Source organism: Myxine glutinosa, chromosome 7 (assembly GCF_964187855.1).
Source record: "Myxine glutinosa chromosome 7, kmMyxGlut1.1, whole genome shotgun sequence".
NCBI classification, from domain to species: domain Eukaryota; kingdom Metazoa; phylum Chordata; class Myxini; order Myxiniformes; family Myxinidae; genus Myxine; species Myxine glutinosa.
Window position 1 is genome coordinate 95,581,044 of NC_136267.1, and position 21,756 is coordinate 95,602,799.

General features: G+C 48.7%; 1 protein-coding gene across 4 annotated transcripts in view; it reads left to right on the forward strand.

Moving 5' to 3' along the window:
* The window catches only part of LOC137431428 (uncharacterized), a 139,647-nt gene that overhangs the window by 99,263 nt on the left and 18,628 nt on the right, over positions 1 to 21,756 (forward strand). For 2 of the 4 annotated variants that reach the window (XR_013624116.1, XM_068122743.2), the window contains exons 2-5: positions 14,594 to 14,622; positions 18,583 to 18,694; positions 20,121 to 20,185; positions 20,509 to 21,660. Coding sequence is in view for 2 of the 4 variants with exons in the window: in XM_068122743.2 (XP_067978844.2) it covers positions 14,614 to 14,622; positions 18,583 to 18,694; positions 20,121 to 20,185; positions 20,509 to 21,660 (1,338 nt within the window). In the remaining 2 variants the exon portion in view is untranslated. The remainder of the gene's footprint in view (positions 1 to 14,593; positions 14,623 to 18,582; positions 18,695 to 20,120; positions 20,186 to 20,508; positions 21,661 to 21,756) is intronic. The other 2 variants (XR_013624115.1, XM_068122741.2) reach the window with 1 other exon arrangement.

The following is a 21,756-nucleotide window of genomic DNA, read 5'->3' on the forward strand; positions in this document are numbered from 1 at the left end:
TTCCACCTCCTCCTCGTTAAACCTGGGAACACGCATAATGTTTCGAGCCACATCAAAGGAACGGGGGAGATCATTTTGACCCCCACCTGAAGCGATGGAATCCGGTTGGGCCTGTCCCACCTGAATATCTAATTTTCTTAACTCAAACTCTCGTTGCCGTTCTTCTTTTTCTCTTTCAAACTCTTTGCTTTTCTTCTTTTTCTCTTTCAAACTCTCGTTGCCTTTCTTTGTCTTCTAACTTTAGTCTGAGCTGTCTTTCTTCTGATTCTATCCGGGCCAATTCCAAGGCTTCACTCCTCAATCTTACCCATGGTTCTAAACGCATGCGACTGACAATAGCCGAAACAATCTCCGCCTTTTTCATACCAGATGTCCCACTAACCCCGAGATGATCAGCGACGGCTCTTAACTCTACCTTACATAACAGTTCTACATCTTGCACCGATAGCCCCTTCTTCTCCACAAATTCCTTCACTTCAAAATCCATCTCCTCAGCCATTGTGTACGACTGCAGTAAATATAGAAGTATCAGCACCGTAAACAAAAGTCAAATTATCTGCCAATGAGAAAACTTACAAATGCAGAAAACAACAACAATCCAAGACAGGTATTAAAGCGCGGCGTTACGCGCGCTGCTTCTGAGCAAGGAGGAAGCGGACAAGCGGTAACATATAAACGTCTTTATTGTAAGACTACACTGTAACACTCAACTCCTCCGGGCTGGTCGCCCGGGGTATATCATGAGGCCACGCCTACCCCTCGGGCGTGGCCACCGCCCACTCGGTGCGTGGAATGATGTCACCACGCCAGTGGGCTTTTGTGTCCGCCACACGCGCCCCCCCAGAATTCCCGCGCACCTGGAGGGCCAGTTTGCGGGGCAGACGAATGACCCGGCCGAAGCGCCCCCTGGCGATCGGCGGCGTCCGGGGTGCAGGGATACCAGGTGGGATGCCCCTGGCTGCCCCTGGGATGGGTGCAGGACCGGGGGGCGCCGTGGCGGCGGGGCTGGGCGGTGCCGGGGGTCCGCCCGCAGGAGGGCGGCCCCGACGTGGGGGTCGGGCCACTGGCGGTGGATGGTCCACATCGAGGTGGGCCGGCTTGAGGCGGTCTACCGAAACGCGGTCAGGAGTACCGCCGATGTCCAGGGTGAAGTGCTTCGCCCCGGTCTCCAGCACGCGGAAAGGCCCGTCGTACGGGGGCCGCAGTGGTGTCCGATGGGCATCGTGGCGCACGAAGACGTACTCCGCCGTGCGAAGCTCCGGGGCGACGTGCGTCGGTGGGTGCCCGTGGCATGCCGTTGGCACCGGGGCGAACCTCTGGGCGGTCTCTTGCAGAGCGGAGCGCTGCTGTGCCGCGGACCATGGTGCCGTGGAGTCGGGGAGGAACTCGCCCGGCACCCGCAGCGGTTGCCCGAAGACCAACTCCGCCGCGGATGCGCGCAGGTCCTCCTTGGGCGCCGTCCGGAGGCCCAGCAGGACCCAGGGGAGCCTGTCGACCCAGCCGCCGTCGCGGAGGGTGGCCCGGAGCGCGGCCTTCAATGAGCGGTGAAATCGCTCACACAGGCCGTTAGCCTGGGGGTGGTAGGCCGTGGTTCGGTGCAGCCGGACCCCGAGCCCCTGCGCAACCGCCCCCCAGAGCTCCGAGGTGAACTGGGGGCCGCGGTCGGATGAGATGTCTGAGGGGGCGCCGAACCGGGCGACCCAGGTGGCGATGAAAGCCTGCGCGACATCGGCCGCCGTTGTCGACGCCAAGGGCACGGCCTCCGGCCACCGGGTGGTGCGGTCCACCATGGTGAGGACGTAGGTGAAACCCCGCGAGGGGGGCAGAGGTCCCACCAGGTCCACGTGGACGTGGTCAAACCGGCGTTCCGGCACCGTGAACGGGGCCAACGGGGCCTGGGTGTGCCGGTGCACCTTGGCGCGCTGGCACGCGAGGCACGTCCTGGCCCAGCCGCGGACGGCCTTCCGGAGGCCATGCCAGACGAACTTGTCGGCGATCAGCCTTTGGGAGGCCCTCGCGCCCGGGTGGGACAGGCCGTGGATGGCGTCAAACACCTGGCGCTGCCAGCCCGCGGGCACAATGGGGCGAGGACGCCCGAGGGAGACGTCGCACAAGAGAGCCGCGCCCGCGCCGTCGAACGGCACCTCGGTGACGCGGAGGCCCGTGACGGCGGTGCGCAAGGCCTGGACGTCGGGGTCAGCGGCCTGGTCCGCTGCCATCCGGGCATAGTCGATGCCGAGGTGGACTGCGTGGGCGACGGCCCGGGAAAGGCAATCCGCCACCGGGTTGTCCTTCCCCGCGACGTGCTGGATGTCCGTCGTGTACTCGGACACGGCCGAGAGGTGACGCTGCTGCCGGGCCGACCACGGCTCGGTGACCTTGCCCATCGCGAAGATCAGCGGCTTGTGGTCGACGAAGGCAGTGAACGCCCGGCCCTCGAGCAGATGGCGGAAGTGCCTGACCGCCAAGTGAAGTCCGAGCAACTCGCGGTCGAAGGTACTGTAACGGCGTTCGGGCGGGCGAAGCTGCCGGCTAAAGAACGCCAGCGGTTGCCAAGCTCCACGCACCCATTGCTCGTGCACCACGCCCACCGCGTAGTCCGAGGCATCGGTGGTGAGGGCGATCGGTGCATCGGGCGCCGGGTGCGCGAGCATGGTGGCGTTAGCCAAGGCGAGCTTCGCGCCCGTGAACGCCGTGTCCATCTGCTCGGTCCAGGTAACGTCGCCTTTGCCCGGCTTACCTCGGAGAGCTTCGTGCAGGGGGCGCAGGAGCTGGGCGATACGGGGCAGGAACCGATGGTAAAAGTTCACCATGCCCAGGAACTCCTGCAGCCCTCTGATCGTGCGGGGGCGCGGAAACCCCTTCACCGCCTCCACCTTGGCCGGCAGGGGGACGGCGCCGTGCCTGGTGACACGGTGCCCCAGAAAATCGATTGTGGCGGCGCCGAACCGGCACTTTGCGGGGTTCACAATCAGGCCATGCTGGCCCAGGCGTTCGAAGAGCGTGCGGAGGTGGCGTAGGTGCTCTTCGCGGGACGCGCTGGCGACGAGGATATCGTCCAGGTAGACGTAGACAAAATCCAAGTCGCGCAGGACGCTGTCCATCAGTCGCTGGAACGCCTGAGCCGCATTCTTCAGACCGAAGGGCATGCGCAGGAACTCGAAGAGTCCGAATGGCGTGATGACCGCCGTCTTCGGGACGTCCTCCGGCCTGACGGGGACCTGATGGTAGCCGCGTATGAGGTCCACCTTCGAGAAGAAGGACCTGCCCGCCAAACGGGCGGAAAAGTCCTGAATGTGGGGGACGGGGTAGCGGTCGGGAGTCGTGGCGTCATTGAGACGGCGATAGTCCCCGCACGGTCGCCATCCCCCGCCGGGCTTCGGCACGATGTGCAGCGGCGACGCCCAAGCGCTCTCTGAGCGCCGAACGATGCCGAGTCGCTCCAGGGTAGCGAACCCCGCTTTTGCCACCGCCAGCTTCGTCGGCTCGAGGCGGCGTGCCCGGGCGTAGACCGGTGGCCCGACGGTGGGGATGTGATGGGCCACCCCGTGCTTGACGGCCCCCGCCGAGAAGGTGGGCCGCGTGAGGGCCGGGAAGCCGGCGAGGAGGCGGGTGAATGCGTCCGCTGCCGGAAGCGTACAGACCAACGTGGCCGGAACCGAATCGTTCGGCAAGCCGCTTGGCAAGCCGCTCGTTGAGCTGGGCAACGCACATGCGAGCGAGCTGAACGTCTCGGCCTGGACAAGCCGTCTGCGCTTGACGTCGACCAGGAGCCCATTAGCGCACAGGAAGTCCGCGCCAAGCAGTGCCATGGGCACGTCGGCGGTGACGAACGTCCATCGGAAAACCTGCCCTCCAAACCGCAGAGAGAGGCAGCGTTTTCCGTACGTACGGATGGGCGTCCCGTTCGCGGCAAGCAGCGCGGGGCCCCCACCCGCGGCGTGCTTGTCTGACGTGCCGGCGGGAATGACACTCACCTGTGCTCCCGTGTCGCACAGGTAACGGCGCCCGGAGAAGGTGTCCGTTATGAACAGCAGGCTGCTCGAACGGCCGGCGCTCATCGCCACAATTGAGCGCCGGCCCGGGCGTTTCCCGACCCGTTGAAGGAGCACGGCGGATGACACCGCCGAGCTTCGTGGCCGAACTTGGCGTGGAACCAGCACCAGGTGGTGGAGCTGGAGGAGTGCGGCTGGCTCCGCCAGGCCGGTGGAGTCGACGGGTTTCCCCGCGGTGGCGGTTTTCGCCGCGGCGGTGGGCGGGGCGTGGCGGCGTTCACGAGGTGCGTATCAGCATGCTGCTGAACCACAGCGTGCTGTAGAAGATGATGCTGTGGAACATCAGCGTGCTGTAGAAGATGATGCTGTGGAACATCAGCGTGCTGTAGAAGATGATGCTGTGGAACATCAGCGTGCTGTAGAAGATGATGCTGTGGAACATCAGCGTGCTGTAGAAGATGATGCTGTGGAACATCAGCGTCGAAGGCCGTGACGGCCACGCCAACGCTCGCCCGCGTGTCCGAAGCGGCAAAGTACTTGTCCGCCTCGGCCGCCAATGCTCGGGGTTCCGTTAGCCCGGTCCCGGCCAACGCGAGGCGAACCTGCGCTGGAAGTTGGCGACGGAAAAGCGCCCGGAATAGCGAACCGGGGGCTTCGTCGCCCAACAGTGACAGCATATGGTCCATTCGGACCGACGGGCGCGTCTCACCGAGCTCGGGGAGATCCAGGAGGCGGTCGGCCCGTGCGTCGTCCGTGAGGCTGAACGTGGCTAGGAGTAGCCGCTTGAGTGCCTCGTACTTGTGGCCGTCCGGTGGGTGGCGAAGGACGGACACAACTCGAGCGGCCGTGCCGGGCCCGAGGGAGGCGACGACGTGGCAGTAGCGCGTGTCATCGCCGGTGAGGTGCCGAAGCTGAAATTGGGCTTCGGCCTGGACGAACCAGACTTCGGCCTGAGCCTCCCAAAATTCCGGAAGTTTGACGAAGGCGGCCATGGCGATGGCGTCGCGTGTGGAAGGATCGCTCCGGCAGATCCAACGTCGAGGGTCACCAGTAAAGCGCGGCGTTACGCGCGCTGCTTGTGAGCAAGGAGGAAGCGGACAAGCGGTTACATATAAACGTCTTTATTGTAAGACTACACTGTAACACTCAACTCCTCCGGGCTGGTCGCCCGGGGTATATCATGAGGCCACGCCTACCCCTCGGGCGTGGCCACCGCCCACTCGGTGCGTGGAATGATGTCACCACGCCAGTGGGCTTTTGTGTCCGCCACAGTATCATATATAATTCAGATCCCCGACAAGCCCCAATTTGTTACGGCCTGAAGCACACCAAGCCAAGACTTCAATCACACTGTCTTTATTTATGGATTAATACATGAAAAATCTCTTCCTACACATTAAACAAAGAAGGGAGAAGAGAGGGAAAAACCAGAGTGGGCCAGTCCAAGAGTAGGCAGGTCCAAGAGTAGGCCACCAAGGCAGGCACAGCAGTAGGCCCCAGTGCAGGCCCCGCATGAGAGGGTAGAAGTAGGCAAGTCCACGAGTAGGCCCCAAGCCAGTTGAGGTACGGCAGCAAGAGGTCGATCAAAGTCACCCTTCAGGTAGAGAGACGGCTGCAGGGGGGGTTGATCCGGCATACCCTTCAGGTGGAGAGATTGCAGCTGGAAACTCTACAACACCCGAAAAGGCACTCCGCCATGAGTCCTCCTCCAAAATGGCCACTCTCTCCTCTCAATCACCTTCCTGGCCCCTCCCCTGCCCCACAGCCAATCATAGGCTTTATACACATGGACCACACCACTTGGTCTAACTCACAGGGGGGTGGGGGGGAAGGAAGAAGAAAAAGGTCACAGACCGTAACAATATTATTGCGTATTGTTACGGTTCTTCGCCTCCCTTCTTCCCCTTACCAAGGGGGGATTATTACCCTTGTTCTTTCTGGGCTTGGCGGAACCGAGGCTTGACGCATCCCTTTCGGGCAAATGCAGAGTAGGGTCTCGGGACCAATTCTCGCTCGTACCTAATTCCCTGCGCCGCCACGGAAGCGAGGAAGCAAGCCTCGCACGAGCCACGTGTGGTTTGAGTATGCCGAGCGGATTGAGTACCACGTGGTCCGTGCAGTCTTAGTTAGTGGAACCCGATTTGAGTGATCCTATTCATACCACGCTTAGCCAATGAAGAAACCACAGGAACGATCGAATGGAAGAAAGAAAGAACACAGGTTTAATTATTCCCACACGTGTGTACAATGATCGGGGACGCAGAGACACAGGGCAGCACTTAATCAATCTCATCTTATTCCCCGGACTCGGGCCCATCACAGTCACAAAGGGAATTGCAGATGGGTTGATGTTCAGCCAAAGCGTCTACGTGGTCGTCCAGGAACGGCCCTGTCCGGCTCTCCACTGTCCCAGCACGTCCCGCGAAGATGGCAGCAGGCGAAGGAAGGAACCTCGTGGCGTGTCTCCCGAACAATGCAGCCGATGAGGTGGAACGGTAAATGCGGGACTTTCAGCGCGGCTGTCGATTACACAGCCGTTCTCACTCGCGCGACTTAATGCACCGTATATGGATCGGCCTCAAACTCAACCGAGCGTCACTTATTAATAGCGCGAATTTCGGTTCCTGCACGTCTGGCTTCGCCCACGTATCTTTCACAATTCTCTGACGCTCACAACTCCTCTTCCACGATCCTCTTGGTTGGTCAGTGCGCACGAGTTCTCCCTGGGCAAGTCCTTCGTTCATCAGCGAGAGTCCTTCGCTTCAGTCCTCCCGCGCTAGTCCTTCGCTTCAGTCCTCCCGCGCTAGTCCTTTCATCAATCCTTTTCGTGCCAGTCCTTTTGAGGGGTTTGTGCAGCGGGTTATATAGCTACGCCCCCGAACCTTCGGGCACCCTCTCGAACCTTCTTACCACGCCCTGTGACGCAGCGCCACTGCCACCACCTCTGAGCCCTGATTGGCGGCTCGTGCTTACCGTCAGCGCTTCTGCCGCTCCGCCCCGACCCTCCTAGCCTGCCTCGTGTTAATTTTCCCAAAATGAACCAAAGTTAGCGCAAAGGGGCATGAGGCTAGGGAAGCTGGAAAGTCGGTTGAAGTAGGGCCTATTCTCCTGACTCTACTCAACACAGAACTAACAATGGAAAAGGACTAAGCTCACAAATACTAAGAAATAACTATACTATTTGTTACGTGCTCCTCCCCAATCCCCTGGTCATGGTGTACCTCCGAGCCCCGAGAGGAGTCACGGCAGAAAAAAATGTGTTATTCTGTATGTCAAAGATCAATGGTGAAGCCACACCAATTGTTACAAACAAACCAGTATTGTATTAAGATCACACAAGAATAACAGTACAACAACAATAGTAATCAATTGTACAACCAATATATATTTCCTATGATGGTACCATCAGGTTCGTACAATATAACTCACTGTGCTCCAAGTGAGCGAAAAGAAGAAGATTCCCAATGTCTCTAATTCCCGGCTTCGAGCCAAAATCGATCCGCTCCAGCGATTGTCAGAACGATGTCCAATCGAGACCAGAATCCCGTTGGGTTGGCAGTTACAGTCCTGCTGCCAAAGCTGTGCAAAGGCGCCCTCAAGGCGACTGGGAAATCCAAAGGCGCCCTCCAGGCGACGAGGAAATCACACCCTCGGGTATGGACGTTCCACGGCTCACAGTCGGCGAACCGCAAATTAATCTTCAAAAGCCACGTTGCACACACACACACCAGATACGTTTGAAAGCGGTGAAAACGGCTGACGAAGCAAAGAAACCTTGCTTGACGCGTAAAGCGCATGAGTCAAAATGGCCGACAGCCCGTTCTCGAGACGCAACGGCCCTTCGATGATTCTCTTCGGAATCAATCGCAAAACCTGACACGCAGGTTAATCTGTCACAGCGATAACAACTCTGTCGCAGGAATCCCTTTCCTGGGAAACCCAAAGTTCACTCGTGACTCTTGCTCGCCAATGTTCGCTCCAGACCGCAAAGCAACTATGCTTCTTGTCCGACTCCACCTGCTCCACCTTCTTTTTTTGTCCTCTTCCTCGTCGTCGTCGCCGTCCGGTTCCTGTTTCATTTAAACATTAACCTTTTTACCTTTTGACAATAATAATTGCTATTTCCCTCAAACAACAATAATAATAATAAATGGAATCAAAAATGTTTACAGTGGATGAAAACCACAACAATGGAAGTGACGAATCCGTAACACTATCGCGAGGCTACATGTTGCTTGTGTGACTAACTATGAGGGGGGGGGGGGGGGAATTTTAACCTTTATTATACTCACTGTACAAACTCAAAACCGCAACAATATGTATGTATATATGTGTATGTGTGTATATATGTATATGTATATGTATGTGTATGTACTGTGTATCTGTGTGTATATGTTTCGTTCTGCTTTCAGCGATAATTTATACATCTTTGAATTATTATTATAATTATCAATTTACCAATCAAATATTCATCTTATCTCTAGCCCAATTGTTATCATGGCCCATCTTGTCCATATGGCCCAATTCTTAGCCCATCTAATCAGCAGTTGGTGGTGTATGTAGCCCAATTTAGCCATATCTTAATAATTTGTCTGATGGTATTATTATGGTAGACTCTCACAGATTACCAAGAGAATTGAGAGACAGCATTTTAGAATTCCACCAGTGCACTGGCACACATTGGCCCACTGTTTATGAAATGCATCATTGGATAGTTGATGCCCATAAACAAGTGCCAGCAGATGGGACTATTTAACCAACAAAATCCAAATTTGTTGGTTAAATAACATTAATGTTGTGGGATTGGCAAGAACTCCGAGATGTCAGATTCCACGTTTTGATTTCTCCCCGAGTCTAACCCACCTGTAAAGTGGACTTCTGGTGCAGTGCCAGCATGGGGGCCGCATTATGGAGCACACTGTGCATTCTGGCGAGGTGCCATTCAAGCTCGTTGTCTTATGTACACTTAGGTGTAGACTTTGGGCTGGTAAAATGACCATTCTGGGGTAATACTTCACGAAAAATGGAAAGTGTTAATAGTATTATACAATCCTTACAAAGGAGTGAATAATCTCTTGCAGTTTAATGAAGCTGTGATGCAGATTATAACTATAAAGACACTCAGTAGAGAGCATACCTCTGCCAGGACAAACAATTTAAGTTTTGAAATCCGTTGATCGGTCGGATCTAGATTCGCACCTGAACCAAAATCGAATTGGCGTATTATTGTCAATTACCCAACTTATCCACCAAGTTTTGTCAAAATCCGTCCACAGCTTTTTGGAATATCATGCGAAATATCGTTTTTGGTCCCATTTCTCAATGATGAAGAATAACTCAGAAAATAAATTTTAAAAACTCGTATTTGGATCCAAATCTTCACCAAAATCAAATCGATTCTTCGTTCACCCAACCTGTCTACCAAATTTCGTCCAAATCCATCCACTAAATTTCATCCGAATCCATCCACCACATTTCATCCAAATCCATCCACAACATTTCATCCAAACCCATCCACCAAAATTAATCCGAATCCATGGACCAATTTTCATCCAAATCCATCCACCAAATTTCATCCGAATCCATCCACCAACTTTCATCCGAACCCGTCCACCAACTTTCATCCGAACACTCCCACCAAATTTCATCTGAATCCGTCCACCAAATTTCATCCGAATCCATCCACCAAATTTCATCCGAATCCGTCTACCAAATTTCATCCGAATCAGTCTGCCAAATTTCATCCGAATCCGTCCACCCAATTTCATCCAAATCCGTCCACCCAATTTCATTCGAATCCGTCCACCCAATTTCATCTGAATCCGTCCACCAAATTTCATCCGAATCCATCCACCAAATTTCATCCGAATCCATCCACCAAATTTTATCCGAATCCATCCACCAAATTTCATCCGAATCCGTCCACCAAATTTCATCCGAATCCGTCCACCAAATTTCATCCGAATCCGTCCACCAAATTTCATTCGAATCCGTCCACCCAATTTCATCCGAATCCATCCACCCAATTTCATTCAACTCCATTTACCAAATTTCTCCGAATCCGTCCACCCAATTTCATTCGAATCCATTTACCTTATATCACCCGAATCCATTCACCAAATTTCATCCGAGTCCTTCCACCAAATTTCGTCGAATCCTTCCACCAAATTTCGTCCAAATCTATTCACATCTTCTTGGGATATCCTGCCACAAACAAACAGGGGTGAAAACATAACCATTTACATAACCTTCGGTGGCAGAAGTAATAAGTATCTCCAGGTAAAGCGGCTCGTTTAAATGCCCACTTGATAGTTTCTGAGCTTGTTGTAAGTAGAAACACTCACTCCCTATGGGAGCGGGCCTGGAAGAGGGTAAGGGGTCATGTGTTACATTTGTATTCAAAGTCATTTTCGCCTCAATTATACATTTTCACACTCGCATAGCCTATGATGCTTCAACTCGGCCCTGTTATTATTATTATTATTATTATTATTATTAGTGGACACTCACATACTCCAGGCATGTGCTAAGGCAGTCTTGGAAATGCACTTTATAATTTTTGTCATTTTTGAAAGAAACCTTATTGATCACAGCATATCATACTCCATATCGATATATAAATACAGGTTAATGCCATCTATCTGCCTGTCCGTCCCACCCTGAAAGACGGAAGCGCTCCTCGGAGAGAAAATAAGCCTTCAAACTCCCTACTCTTCTCCCCCTCCCCCACACACCACGATTCCTCAATTCCCCCCCCCCCCCCCCACCCCTCCCTTAACCGAAAGCCTCAACCCCCCTCCCACCCCCCTACCGAAAGTCCTCAACGCCACCCGAGAGCCTCAACCCCCACTCCCCCAAATCTGTCCCGTCTTTGCTCTCCTCCCCTTCCTCCCATCCCCAACTCTCTGTCCTCCCACTCATAAAAGCAAGAGGACATGCACACATCAATCATTGCATATTTATTCATTACCTCAACAAAACAGCAGAATATTTAACTCTTCCCTTCTCCTATCATGCCAACACAGACTTCACAGAAACCGCGATCGAAATAGCAACAGCATGGCCCCTACATGTCATGGCCCCTCATGGTCACCTGTTCAACTCACAATCCCACGAGATATGCGGAAATCCTATGGAATTGAAATTCTCAAGTGACCATGTGCCAATAAACACCCCTCAACCAATTAATTTATCTTCTTCCTGATATATACATCGTTGAAAGTAAATCATGATGGATGTTTTCTTTCACAATCTTGCAAGATTCCCAGAACTCCTCGAACAAAGACCTTTATAATGATATGGGTTTTATGTTCCTTTGTTGAGTCTTTTAAGAGAAAATAGTCAGAAATGATAGGAAGGACCTGGGAAAACCTCCGCAGCAAAAGGCTTTGCTCAAGAGAATACCACATAGTTTTTTTGGGTGGTGTATAGGCAACAGATTGCAGCCTCAATCACTCCCCCCCTCCCCCCCCCCCCCCAAAAAAACCCAGGTTTGAAGCAAAAACATGCCCACTGCCTATGTGCATATATAATACATTGTGGTTTTCCGCTCGAATGGATACCAATTGCGCTGGCCCATAGGCTGACAGCAGAGGCCTGGAGCCTAAGGAATAAAGCCTGAGGCCTATACTTATTGTGGCCGCACAAGGCCTGTGACGCCTATCCACTCCAAACTTTCAACATTTAATGATCCTTTTAAAAGTTGCTTTAGTTGTTTTACACTGAACCGAAACATAGGTAGGACATGGCTGTTGTGAATAGGAAAGCTCCGAAAATGTCCTTGGCTTCACATAGCTCCAACATGACGACCATATAATGTATTTCAGGTTACAATTATGGGTGGAATCAGGCCAGCTGTCCAACCAATGGGTGTAAAGGAGCGTTAAACACATACGGACGAACAAACAAGCGCACTATTCGGCCGAGCAAAGCGAGGTCGAGAGCGTTTTCTTCCTAATATGATACATGAAATACCCTGCAACCCATGCCTACAGAAAACAGACTTTTTGGAACACCGGCCACATTTTCCATGCAATCATCATGCAACTTTGGTTAAAAATTTATCCATGGGTAGGCGGTCCTACTTTGAAAGTTTTGTGTCATTCGCTCAAGCAGTTGTGAAGAAAACATTTAAAACTGAATAAAGGTGAAAAAGTGAGGGCCTCGGCCGATGTTACACAACATGGTCAAGGATGGCTGTAGATACCTGCAACTAGTGAGATAGATTATTAAATTATTATTGATACTAGTAGAAGCCCGTGGTAAAAATATGATAGAAAAAAAGGAAGCCTTTTAGTATTGGGCTGGTTGAAAGACCTTAAAAATGGGAGGTTCAATAAGGAATGTCGAGTTACATGCACACAAAAATAAAATAATAGAGTAAAATTAGTTGAACAACTTAATGATTTATTCAAAAAATTTGATTGGGTAAACTTATCATGGAATATATGAAAATAATTTTAGGCTTAGGAACAAAGTACAGGCTGTCCACAAAGTCTTGTTCCAGTTTAAAAATTGTATTACAACCAAACCAAAAAATATGCAGTGATGCGGTTTTTTGCATTTTGTCACATAATTCATAACGTTTCTTGTGTTCTTCAGTACCCCTCAACATGTGCACCATTAGTGGCACGATGTACATCCAAGTGATAATCCACGTCAAGCCACGTGTTGGCCAACATTCCCCTCGTCACACTGCTGATACAATTGGTTATCCTTGCACGTCAACACGGAGTGTTTCAATGTCAGCAACAGCAGTTTGAAAAACACATACCTCACAAGATGATGTCTAAGGGCGTCACATTGGGAGAGAATGGAGGCCAGGGGACTGCCCCAGTACGTCCAATTAATCTACCAGGGAAGTTCTTGGATCTAAAGGTTGCACTTTATATGTGTGAAGATAACCCAAGTTTTGAAGCAAAAATTAAAAGTCAAGGAACTTATTGCTATTCCGGTTCCTGGTTCTAGACCCATGGGGACCAACACATGTCTCATCACCATCACTATCAGTGCCAGTTGATGCATTGAAATCCCCCAAGACTGGAAGAGTATCTTGCCTGGGGCACCAATCAACAACAGACTGACCGAGTGTGGCATAGAATGTCTTCTTCTCAGTGAGATCGCTCAGTTCAGTCGGAGTATATACTATACAGAGAAAAGGAAATGACACCTAGAGAGTGACAAATCCTCAATCTCATAATATGCCCATTGAACAAAGTTACCTTGATTACCATTGCAGTTAGCTTGTTGGTCACAGCTACAGAAACTCCCTGGGAATGGTAACCATCAGAGCAACCAGACCAGTAGTAGGTGTAGCCACCCACCATGATCTCACCACTATATGGTCTCGAAACCTCAGAAAGTGCTGCAATGCACCACTTCTATACAGTGTATGTTCAGACGCTGGAGCTCAGATAACAGCAGTGACAGGTTATCATCCTCTCTTCGAGCGAGGACATTTCAAGCACCCACCCGAAGTGAACGCTTCAACTTAACACGAGGAGATCGCTGTCTGTTGGATGAAACCTCAGCACCACCCCGATACATACCACCACAACCCGACCCAGCAGTGTTGCCCTGTGGTTTTCCTCTTATCATCAAAGAATTGGGGTCCTGCAGGCTTTGCCCCAGTCCCGTCATCCAGCGAGCTGCCCTGCGAAGAGCAGCTGCACAGGAGGCACTCCCACGGAGTGGCTTCTTCTTAGTTCAATTTTTTTTGTGTATGTTGTTGAATGAAGTGTTTTATGGTGGTCAGAGTGCAAATCCGAACACCAACCTCCTTGAAATGGGTAACCCAACTGCAGGAGGATGTCCACAGATACAATTAGGCACCACTTTCCCTTAGGTTTGGATTAATTTGAAGCAGCTTTGACTTAATTTTTTTCTCTCCGAGGAGCATTTCCGTGTTTTAGGGACAGACAGACAAACAGACAGCATTAGCCTATATTACATGTATAGATTTATTATATTGTAATGATGTCAATATTATTATTATGCCATTACCATAATCATTATGCCATTATCTTCATATGGAATTGATTAATTTGTAGTTATAATCCATTTTACTTCCGGGAGTGTACGGAGCAGCGACTCCTACCCATCATCTTTACACACCATCATGTGTAAATATACATGTATACATCCAGTTTTCTCCAAATTTCCCTCAGGTGGGTATTAAACTATGTTAGTGACTGTTAGGAATGGGGTTAATGGAATAAATGTCACAATTGGGTCGTAACGTAAGGGTGTCAGGAGCAATATCGCACGTGACACTTGAAACCATCGCTGGGAGAAAACACAAATGAGGCCCCAATATATAAGTTATAAACAATCCATATACAGCACACATATAATCTGATGGTCAGAAAAATCGGACAGGCAATGGGATACAGCAGTCGTGAAGACTATTTTAAGCACCTTTATTCGGCCAAAAAAATATATTGCTGGTCTCTGGTCAGACCAAAGTTCCAGAATTGATGCGGCGATGCGGTTTTTTTCTTCTTGTTTTTTTTTCAAAAGCATGGATTGTACATATAAAGGTGTTGTTTTTTGTGTCCTCATGCCTTGCGGTCCTCCTCATCTGCCGTGGCGCCATCCAGAGAGAAATTAAGGACAGCCAATGGGACAGGTAGGCCTTTTTGTAAATAATGAACACAAGCTGAAGTTATTTTAAAATGTATTTATTCCGAAAATCATTAAGTTCTTCAAGCATATGATAGACTGCCATTTCGTTCTCGAGATCGCCTCGCCGTACCGTCAAACATTCCAATGCGTCGATCGCGTCAACACTGCGCATGCGCAAGTGGTCTGAATGACTTCACTTCAACGCTGAAAAAACCGCGCATGCGCAAATGACTACACCCGCTGGAAAGCTGTTCATGCACGGGATGACACGATGCACTTGGTGACGTCATAACGTAAACGGATCACATTTCTTCATTTATCTTCCGCACCACCGGTCGGATTTCGACGCCGTAAAGGTCTTCGGGTAGAGTGAATAAATGCACAAATTTTAAGACCACTCCTGACTTTGTGGGTCTTGTGGTTATAGAGATATCCTGGACGAACCGCGTCATTTTCAAAAAAATGGATTCGTATTTACGCAGGACACGTATTTCAGAATCACGTGGTGACGTCACGGCGTAAACGGATCACATTTATTCATTTATCTGCCGCTGAATCGATTTTGACGCTGTAAACGTCATCGCGTAGCCCGCAGCTCTCTCGGGCTTCTGGTTGCTTCACAAAAACCCGACAAAGAACGTCTTCGTTTCAATAAATGGCAATATCCAGCCGATTGGATTCATGACGTCACGGCACACAAACCTACTCATATCTTTGGAACGGCTGGTTGGATCTGGACAAACTAAACGTAGTTTTGTACGGAAGAACCGTGCGCGAATGGTGATACCAATGGCGACCCTCACAGACCCGTATTTCCCGAGATAGCGCGCCGGCCCGGCAACATGCATACATTATATGGCTCCTCACGCTCGAAATCACGTTTTCGGCGAGAACGTGATGTCACGGCTCACTTAATTGCAAATTGCAATTATCTCGTCTCGGCGCCGCCTCAAGTATACGCGAATACTTCGAGGCGGCGCGGCATTGTTTATGTTTAACGTGCTCTGTAATTTATGATGTGCTCTCTATTTATATAGACGGTGCGCGCTGTTGTAGGTACCGTTGGAAATTTGAAAAAAAAAAAAAAAATTGTTGACGCGCAGGGTCAAAGTGGATGAGCGCGCTGACCAGAGACCGGAAATATATTTTTCTCGACCTTAGCTAAAGATCAGAGCAGCCTAGCTGGTGGCCTACCTAAGAGACCTAGCAAGTCGAGAAGGCTCGGGTACATTAATGTGTTAAACATGGTAACCATTGATCAGTCGCTCAAAGATGTCGGGTTTCCTCCAAATTTATTTTTGTTTAGTGTTAAGCAGCTTTTTTAGTTAAGTTTAATGTCGTCACCTTTCTATGTTCTATGACAATAATATGAAAATACGCATTGCTTAGAGTGAGAGCTTCGTCGACAATGGTCAGTCGATCGAGTACGCAGCCCTTGCAAACATCTGTAGGCCTAGCTAGGCTAGGTTGTTTGATCTTGGGCTTAGAATTCAAATTCAAATTAATTTTATTGAATGGATAGATTGGGATAGAATGCAGGACTTACCGACTGTAGGCTATATAGTCTAGACTTCTAGTCGACTGGACCAGGTACGTAGGTCCGAATGGCAGGTACGTACTTGGTATATAGGTCCGGTTGTGCATGCTTCAGCTCCGCTGTTCAGCATGGCTGTTCAGCATAGCCACTGGCACTGACCACTGTCTCTTGAGAGTTGAGTCTTTCGATCAATCCATTCAATCAAAGAGACGTTTTGTGTGCCAGACTAAACTGCTTCAGAAAGTTCAGTGCAACATAGGCGCAGCACATCCAATCCTTTGAATTGGACACTGATGTGCCTGGCTGTAGGGCTCATGCATCTTTGTGTATTTCTGGTTTTGAAATAATCATGGATGGCAGGTGCAAAGCTCATTACCGTACGAGTGGTAACTTTGGTATTTTGTTTTCTAATGGTATTACTATTTTGGTGTTCTCTCAAAAAATTGGTCTCTAGTCATGCTGCAGTGGGGTGAAAATGCCAAAATACTAGTATTTTAACTTTTGCCCTGTCATGCCTGTATTTTCAATAATTATAATAGGTTTACTTTTTTGAGGCTGAAGGCCAAATCCAACAGTGGTTAGCGACGGACATGTCACACACCTTGTCGAATATGATGCCATGCTATTAAATGATTGTCATTTAAGAAGCTGTAATATACTTTTTCAGCATAACATTAAACTATGTATTCATAAATTCAGAGGGAACTCTAAACAGTCTAACTTAAAGTATAGCTCTCACCAACAGCATAACATTTACTGTGTACCTTGTAATTTAAAATAATACATTTGTGTGCTAGCTGGCATGCAAACATAGGTTAGCGACTGGCATGTCACACACCCATACCGGTACATGCATATTCAGCAAAGCCAGTGGACAATGATATTGCTTTATACGACTAGTGTTGTTAATGACTGCAAGTCCTCTAAAAATGTACTAAGGAAATATCTTTAAAATCTTAAGATTTATGAACCACCTCATGAGGTACCACCAGCTACACTACCTTAGTCACTACACCCAACAAATTAAAACACAGCAAGGCCAAGAGATGAAGTAAACATTAAAAACAATACCTATTATAATTCAATAAAAACTCAACATCAGAGAATGTGGGATTCTAGTGTATATTAATCACCAGGTGAAAATAATTTATCGGTCGCGCCAGACCAAAGCAATATGACGTGAGCAAGATGGCGTATCATGGAAGGGACATTTGAAATGACAACATGAAATTTTGTTCCCAAGGGAATGGGGAATGACAGTGAAATTTTGAATGGATTTACATATACATGCAATTGCCATAGAGGTTCGCTTACGAAGCTCTCTATGAAGTCAGTGTAGATGGCGGAAAACTGAAATCGGTGTACCTGGCTTAAATGAAGTTGGTGTAGCTGCCGGAAAACTGAAGTTGGTGTAACTGGCGGAAAACTGAAGCCGGTGTAGCTGGTGGAATAAAGAAGTCGGTGTAGCTGGCGTAAATGATGAGCGGTTTCGAATTCAAAATCCGTTCTGTGCAGTACTGTATTCTAATTTATTGATTTTAATCACCAGATGAAAATAATTTATCGGTCGCGCCAGACCAAAGCAAGATCACGTGAGCAAGATGGCGGATCATGGAAGGGACACAATGGCGGATCATGGAAGGGACAAGATGGCGGATCATGGAAGGGACATTTGAAATGACAACATGAAATTTTGTTCCCAAGGGAATGGGGAATGACAGTGAAATTTTGAATGGATTTACATATACATGCAATTGCCATAGAGGTTCACTTACAAAGCTCTCTATAATGTAATGACAAAGGTAAACCCTTTGAGTCGCAGTATAGCGACTGCTTAAAAAGGTAATCATATATTGGACAGAATTGACTGAATAGTTTGTGGTTATAATAATTTTTACTTCCGGAAATGCCACGATAAGCTAGTTGTACAACTTAACACGGAATTCGTCCAAGGCTGAAAACCGCCTTGGGGAGGAGGGTGGGACAAACTAAATTGCTACAACCTTTGTCATGTAACCCTTAGATCCCCTGTCGAGTTTGGTTGAGATAAGAGAAGTGACGGCCGAAAGTATCGGGGCCAGACAGACAGATACCAAATTGCGTATTTTAGTATGATGGGGCCATATATTTACTGCATAAGGATGGTTGCAGGATGTGGCCAAAATAATATCGCACCAAATGAGAAAATAGAAATTGAGCAAAGGCATCAGGAAGCGATTTAGGAGAGAGAAAAGCAGGTTGCACAGTGTATAAGGAGTGTGGGGAAATAAGGGAAAGAAATTTGATAAAATATAAGACTAAGAGGAGGCGAGGGAAAGGGCATTTAAGGAGCATGTGGGGAAGGGTGTGTTCAAAAGTTCCAACATATTTATCTACATAATCGATATATAAACGGGAATAAGGACTGATACACCCTACTGTTTGCAGAGAGAGAGTCAAGAGGTACACTCAGTTGATGAGACTGTTCCACGAATTAGACCAGTAGATGGGTTCTCTATGAGCAGCATGGAGAGTGGTGGAATTTGTCGTCACCTCATCAGTAAGTGTCTGACTCCACACACCACGTCCAACTCCCACAATGTGCTGAAGTCTTATATACTGTATCATGGCTCTGCACCATTTCTATATACTGTATGTAATAAAAAGCTTTCTATGTTCTATGACAATATAAAGCCAGTGCTATTATGCAATGACAAAGGTAAACCCTTTGAGATTATTTGCATGTAAAACAGATGTCAGGTGACTGACTAGTCATGTGATGTGCATATTCTCATGGGACTGAATGAGTTGTAACACATAAAGAGAAGGTAGTACAAATGAAAACATCATAGGAGTGCACAAAAATCGAGAATCTACCATATAAAACACATCATTGTTTGCGTGTTTGTACAGATGTCTGTCCCCCTTCATAATGGGTAGGTTTTAAAGGCCAAACTTATAACACGAATGTGTGTGTTCATTACAGTCTCTTTTTGAGGATAAAACAAACTCGAAAAACATTTTCCATAAAAGAGTATTTATGTCTCATTAATTGGAATTGTAGACGGTGGCTTGCAAACCGAGCCTCAAGGGCGGTGTACAGAAGCGTTTTTTTATATAACAACAAATACAATGGCACAGGGAGGTGAAATTCACTGCACGTGATGTGCAATGCACGCAGAGTAAAACCATTGTTCATTTATGTCCGTAGGATGTTTAAATAAAATTTAAAAAAGATAAAAGCACACCTTACACTTGGCCGAGGCTTTAGACTTTGCCACGCTCACGAGGCTGTGGCGTCGAATAAACTGTTCCAACACGTCATATAATTACATAATTTGATGGACTTCTGTACTAGTGATCAAGAATGATGGTTAATGTTTTTCAACTTATTTCCATCCTCTTCCTTTATTCCTTTATTCTTTATTCTTTATTCATCATCCTTTATTTATCATCCTTTATTCCTTATTTTACTTATTCCTTTCCCAGTTTAGAATAGGTACACCGTATCCCTGCGCATCGTAAGAGGCGACCAAGGGTTGGCGTCAGGAAGGGCATCCGGCCATAAAAACATTGCCTCAAACAGGGAACCATGATTGTCATGGGACCCGCAAGGCTAACCCCCGCTCCAGCGGGGAAAATGGCCTTAAAACGATCATTCATTTACCCCTACCCTGACATCTGTACATAATAAATACATCGCCACGATATCAAATATCAAAATAGCATCACCAGATGTCTGATAAATCAAAGTCTGGACGAGCTGAAATATTCAACGTACATATGCCAAAGGTCACCCCAGCAAAAGGAGGTGCTGTCGGTGGTGTGTTCATGATGAATAGACCAAGCGGCCTCCTCCGACATGTTGGTGCAAAATAGCATATTCCATCCTGATCTACAATAGTGTTTTATACTTTGTTACCAATCATAATTGTTCCTAGCATAACTGCGCTGTGTTTATATTCTGTGATGATGTTTCCAAATAGATATAGGAAGAACGAGCAGCTTACAATCTGACAGCAGTGGCTTTGCCGAAGACCCATGCTCACAGGTAGGTACACTGTACTCTCCACTCATTTTGCGTAACCCAAACAATTCAGATCGACAAGTTTAATTTCTTGTACTGATAATTCTTTCTCAAAATTGAGATGAACTTAATTCTTCCTTGAACTGGTGGGGCATAGCTTTTGATGAGGTGTGCGAGATGAATTTGAAGCGAGATGTACAAACTGTACAATCGGTTATGCTCGGGCAACAATATTGTTTGTGAGATGTTCAACCTATCCATTCTATACCTGTAATATTGCCATTCTCTATATCTGTGAAACTGTTTATAGAGACGTTCTCTCATGTTGCTGTCTGTTGGTTGTGCAGGATGGAGTTCTGAGCTCGCAATGTATGGGCAGCAGTGCGGGCAGCAGTGACAGCCAGAACACTCTCAGTGGCTCACAGTCGAGAGTGTTATTCCGAGCCATATCTCCTGAGCCTAATCCATCGCAGCCTACATATTTGCCGTCGACCTCTCCGCCAAACGAAAACCATCCAGCAACTTTTCCCCAGCGAGAAGATGACACAGCAGTGGAATTGTCTGCGGTCAAATCTACTAGGGAAACCGAATCCCCTCTACATGATACGGCGGATAGCAGGATCTCCACGAATATGCCCATTCCATCATCGAACCGTCTGGACGTCTATGCTTCGATGACTTCCATATCCTACATTCCCACCTCTGTGCAAGAAAAAATAGCGAAAGCTTTTGATAGGGCCTCTCAACTACATGGGAACCAGAATCATGCACATTGTGAGAATGGAGTAGATGTAACAATTGGACCAAAAACCCACACTTTGGAAAACTTGTGGCAAACCAACAGGAACATAACCCATCCTTTCGGCCTCGATGCAAACCTGCCATCCACACCTGTTCTTCAGGATACTGTGGATAGAGTATCCAGCAGTACGTTGGAGCATGTCCCATCACAGTATGAGGTGATGAAAGATGAATTTGAGAAGAATCCTCGGCAACGCACACATGGACCGATGGTCTCTGATGTTCCACAATATGACCAAAACATGGCCGACACTGAGACAAACTATTCGCGTTTGCACGCACTTGGGGCCCAGCAACACAAAGAACCATACACCTGCAGGACCCAACTTTTTGTCGAGCTTCAAAAACCTAAAATGGCTGTAAGTAAAGCGCCCAGTTGCACGTCCCACCATCGCCATTGCTGCTGTCACTGCCACAGTTGCGGTTGTTGTTGCAATTATTGGCGAGTTGTTGAGAACGAGAACCACTGCATGGGAAGACATTCACCACCGCGTGTTCGTATTGGCCGTCTTGTGGAGCAGCCATCAGGCCGACACGATGTTCGTGCCTTTTATGGCCTCAATAAATCTAAAGTACATCGCAGACCAAATGGCGTTGCTCAGTGCTCGATGGAATCGCAACCAGGAAATGTTTCCCCAACAGTCAGCAACATCATGCAGAATATCCAGGAAACTATTGGACGGGTCAACCTGTCTATGGTGAGTGAGGCTTCTGTGTCCTGAAACCAAATAATTGGGTTACAGTTGCTTTGAAATGATTTGCTTACTGTAAGAAATAATTGCCCATTATTGACA